Source organism: Oryx dammah, unplaced genomic scaffold (assembly GCF_014754425.2).
Source record: "Oryx dammah isolate SB20612 unplaced genomic scaffold, SCBI_Odam_1.1 HiC_scaffold_3959, whole genome shotgun sequence".
In the NCBI taxonomy this organism is placed as follows: Eukaryota; Metazoa; Chordata; class Mammalia; order Artiodactyla; family Bovidae; genus Oryx; species Oryx dammah.
Genome location: NW_024073939.1, coordinates 1 through 3554, shown reverse-complemented (window position 1 = coordinate 3554; position 3554 = coordinate 1). Strand labels below are relative to the sequence as shown.

Here is a 3554-nt window from a genome sequence, read left to right as displayed (position 1 = left end):
TTTCTGCCTTACTTCACTCTGAATAATAGGCTCCAGCTTCACCCACCTCATTAAAACTGATTCAAATGTATTCTTTTTAATGGGTGGGTGAAGCTGGAGCCTATTATTCAGAGTGAAGTAAGGCAGAAAGAAAAACACCAACACAGTATATTAATACATATATATGGAATTTAGAAAGATGGTAACAATAACCCTATATGTGAGACAGCAAAAGAGACACAGATGTATAGCACAGTCTTTTGGACTCTCTGGGAGAAGGTGAGGGTGGGATGATCTGAGAGAATAGCATTAAAACGTATATTATCATATGTGAAACAGATCACCAGTCTAGGTTTGATGTATGAAACAAGGTGCTCCGGGCTGGTGCACTGGGATGACCCAGAGGGATGGGATGGGGAGGGAAGCAGGAGGGAGATTCAGGATAGGGAATACGTGTAAACCCATGGCTGATACATGTCAATGTATGGCAAAGACCACTCCAATATTGTAAAGTAATTAGCCTCCAATTAAAAAAAAAAAAAAAAAAACTGAAGAGGATGAACGGCAATTGAGTCTTTAGGAATGTAAGAGCCCCAGTCAAGGTGCAGTGGAGTCTCACCTGAGGACAAGGACAAAAAACGCCACCAAGGAGTAAACCAGCAGGTGTCCAATCGACATGAGGTCCACCAGATTACTGAACTCAAAAAGCAACGCCATGATCCCTAAAATGAGGGCACAAAAGAGATGGGGGTCGGCAGTGAGAAACCACTGGATGTACCCAGATAAGGAAAGGGATCGAAGGAAGAGTGAGTTCTCTTGCTCACCTGCGAGAATTCCAGAGGACACAGTGGCCATGATGGGGGTCTTTGTGCGGGCATGGGTTCGGGCAAGTCCTCGGAAAAGGAGCCCGTCCTCTGCCATTTCCTTGATCACCTGAGGCACGGGGAACAAGGAGCTCTGCAGTCTGGAAGGGACGGTGGGGACACGGGTGGGGATGTTGAGAAGCAGGAGAGACCAGGGCTCTGGCTCCCTAGTCTACCTGGTAAGGGGTCTTCCCCTCTCGTCTCTCAATCCCAAGGGCTGAAACACCTGAGCATCTGACAGTTCATGGAGAGAAAGCCTTGACACTGACCTGTATAAAAGAAAACAGAGGATGCCAACAGCCACGACATATCTGGCAGGGCCCCACCCAACATGGACGAAAGCCTGTGGAAAGGGACTGTCAGGCTGAATCTGGTAGTAGGGCACCATGAGGGTGAGAGTCGCCGAGACACCAAAATACGCCAAAAAGCAGATGAAGACCGTGGTCATGATGCTGATGGGGATGGAGCGATGAGGATTTGGGGCTTCTTCCCCTGCAGGGTGGGTGAACATCTTGGATTAGGAAAACACTGATGGCACAGCACAAAATCCACTTTCCTCTAAACTTTCAAAAGCTTTTAAAAATCTTCTATCAACCCCTATGCCCAAGGGCAGCCCAATCCCCTGATGGGACACAAAACCCTGTTACCTTTAGTGACAATGTCATCAAAACCCACAAACGAGTAGAAACATAGAGCTGCTCCATGGAGAATTCCATCATAGTCGAAGGGCACAAACCCTCCAGAACCCAGAGGGCCCAAGCTACAGTGAGAGAAGAAGCAAGAAAGACCATGAGGGAGGTACATTCAGTCATCTCTGCCGGACTTCACAGTTAATACCACAAGCCCTGGGCTCCAGGACCTCATTATCCAGATCTACCAGCCCAGATCTCTTTAGGCCCTGCCAGATTCCCAGCTCTGCACCAGCCCCAACAAGCATGACAAGGACCAGGAGCACCCTCCTGACCTATAGATGTCACCAGATTCAGACGTGTTCAGTGTGTAGTCCTGTTCCGTGAGCTTCCAGTTGTGCAGGTCTCCCTTAATGAAGCCAGAGAGGATGATGAAGCTGAGAACCAAAAGGTTGATGCCTGTGGATATTTTTCCAACCAGGACTGACTCACGAGCTCCCAGAACCAGTACTCCTGTGGGAAAGATGGAATATGAGACATTCCAAGATAACCAAATCAAATCCATAGACTCAGAAAGCAGACTAGTAGTTGCCATAGGTTAGGGGGCTGTGAGATTAAGATGGATAGTCTGTCTTTGCTCGGTGGGTACCGGGTTTCCTTTTGCTGTGAGGAAAATGTCTGAAGCTAGATGAAGGTGATTGTTATACATATTGAATGCCGTAAGTACCACTGAATTGCATATTTTAACACGGTTAGTTTCTTACTGTGGCCATTATTATATAATATGTGCTCAGTCATTCGGTCGTGTCCAACCCCTTGAGACACACGGACTGTAGCCTGCCAGGCTCCTCTGTCCATGGAATTTTCCAGGCAAGATTACTGGAGTGGGTTGCCATTTCCTACTCCAGTCACATAATATACACAACTATCAAATCATAATGATGTTCACCTTCAGCTTACATAATGTTGTATGTCAATTATATATCAGTAAGGCTAAGGAAAAATAATAAAATGGCTAATTTTATGCTATGTTAATTTCCTCCCATTTGAAAAAAGTCTCAATACAGAGGAAAAAACTTGTCACTCTAAGTAAATAATTCTCAGCTGGGGGGGGGGTGGGGGGGGTGATCTGTGTTCCCAAGGGACATTTGGCAATGTCTGGAGACATCTGATTGTCACAGTTTGGGAAATATGAGTCACAGGTGTTTAGTGAATGAAGTCCAAAGATGCTACACACCTGAAAGTGATTGATTAAGAAAATCCTGCAGTGCACCCATCAGCCCCCAACACCAAAGGCTGTTTCAGCCTGGAAGGTCAGTAATGCTAAGGCTGGGAAACAAGGGTCTACATCTTGACTTCCTGTCTTTCATTAACCCGACCCTAATTTCTAGTTCCCACAGTTCTGCCACCTCATGCCTTTCCCATCCTAGTTCCCCCGCCACCCCACATCCCAGTCTTCCCATCCTAACTTGGATCCCTGTCTCACCCGTGAGCAACAGCACCAGGGACAGGGCGACAAAGTCTGGATACTTGGCCAGATAGTAGGGCATATATGGAGAGAAAGATCCCTCTAAGGCCTGAAAGACGTGGTTCCCAATCAGGCTGTCGAAGGCGACGCTCCAGGCCCTGGCCACGCTGCCCGTGACTGCAGCAGAATAAGAAGGAACATTCATTGACAAATATAAATTGGACCCCCCCTATACACCAAGACCCCTTTGTGGATCACAGCATTGTCGTGGTGAAGGGCGAGCATAGCTCAATAAAACTATGAGCCATGCCGTGCAAGACCACTCAAGACGGATGGGTCACAGTGAAGAGTTCTGACAAAACATGGGCCACTGGAGAAGGAAATGGCAATCCACTCCAGTATTCTTGTTAGGAGGACCCCATGGAGAGCATGAAAAGGCAAACAGTTATGATGACCGAAGAGGAGCCCCCCAGGTCCGAAGGTGTCTGACATGGGAAAGATTGAAGATGAAAGGAGAAGGGGGCAGCAGAAGATGAGATGGTTGGACAGCATCATCGACTCAGTGAACATGAGTTTGAGCAAACTCCAGGAGATACTGGAGGACAGAGGAGCCTG

The 3554-nt window shown here is 47.4% G+C and overlaps 1 protein-coding gene across 1 annotated transcript; it reads right to left on the bottom strand.

The window, feature by feature from the left end:
* Window positions 1-358: 358 nt before the first annotated feature.
* Window positions 359-3288, bottom strand: LOC120859878 (cationic amino acid transporter 3-like). Its single transcript, XM_040235802.1, has 6 exons — window positions 2958-3288; window positions 1807-1984; window positions 1490-1602; window positions 1112-1334; window positions 804-943; window positions 359-701 (listed from the first exon to the last, which is right to left on the bottom strand). The coding sequence occupies exons 1-6, from the start codon at window positions 3142-3144 to the stop codon at window positions 595-597; spliced, it is 948 nt and encodes a 315-aa protein (XP_040091736.1). The 5' UTR covers window positions 3145-3288; the 3' UTR covers window positions 359-594.
* Window positions 3289-3554: the final 266 nt, after the last annotated feature.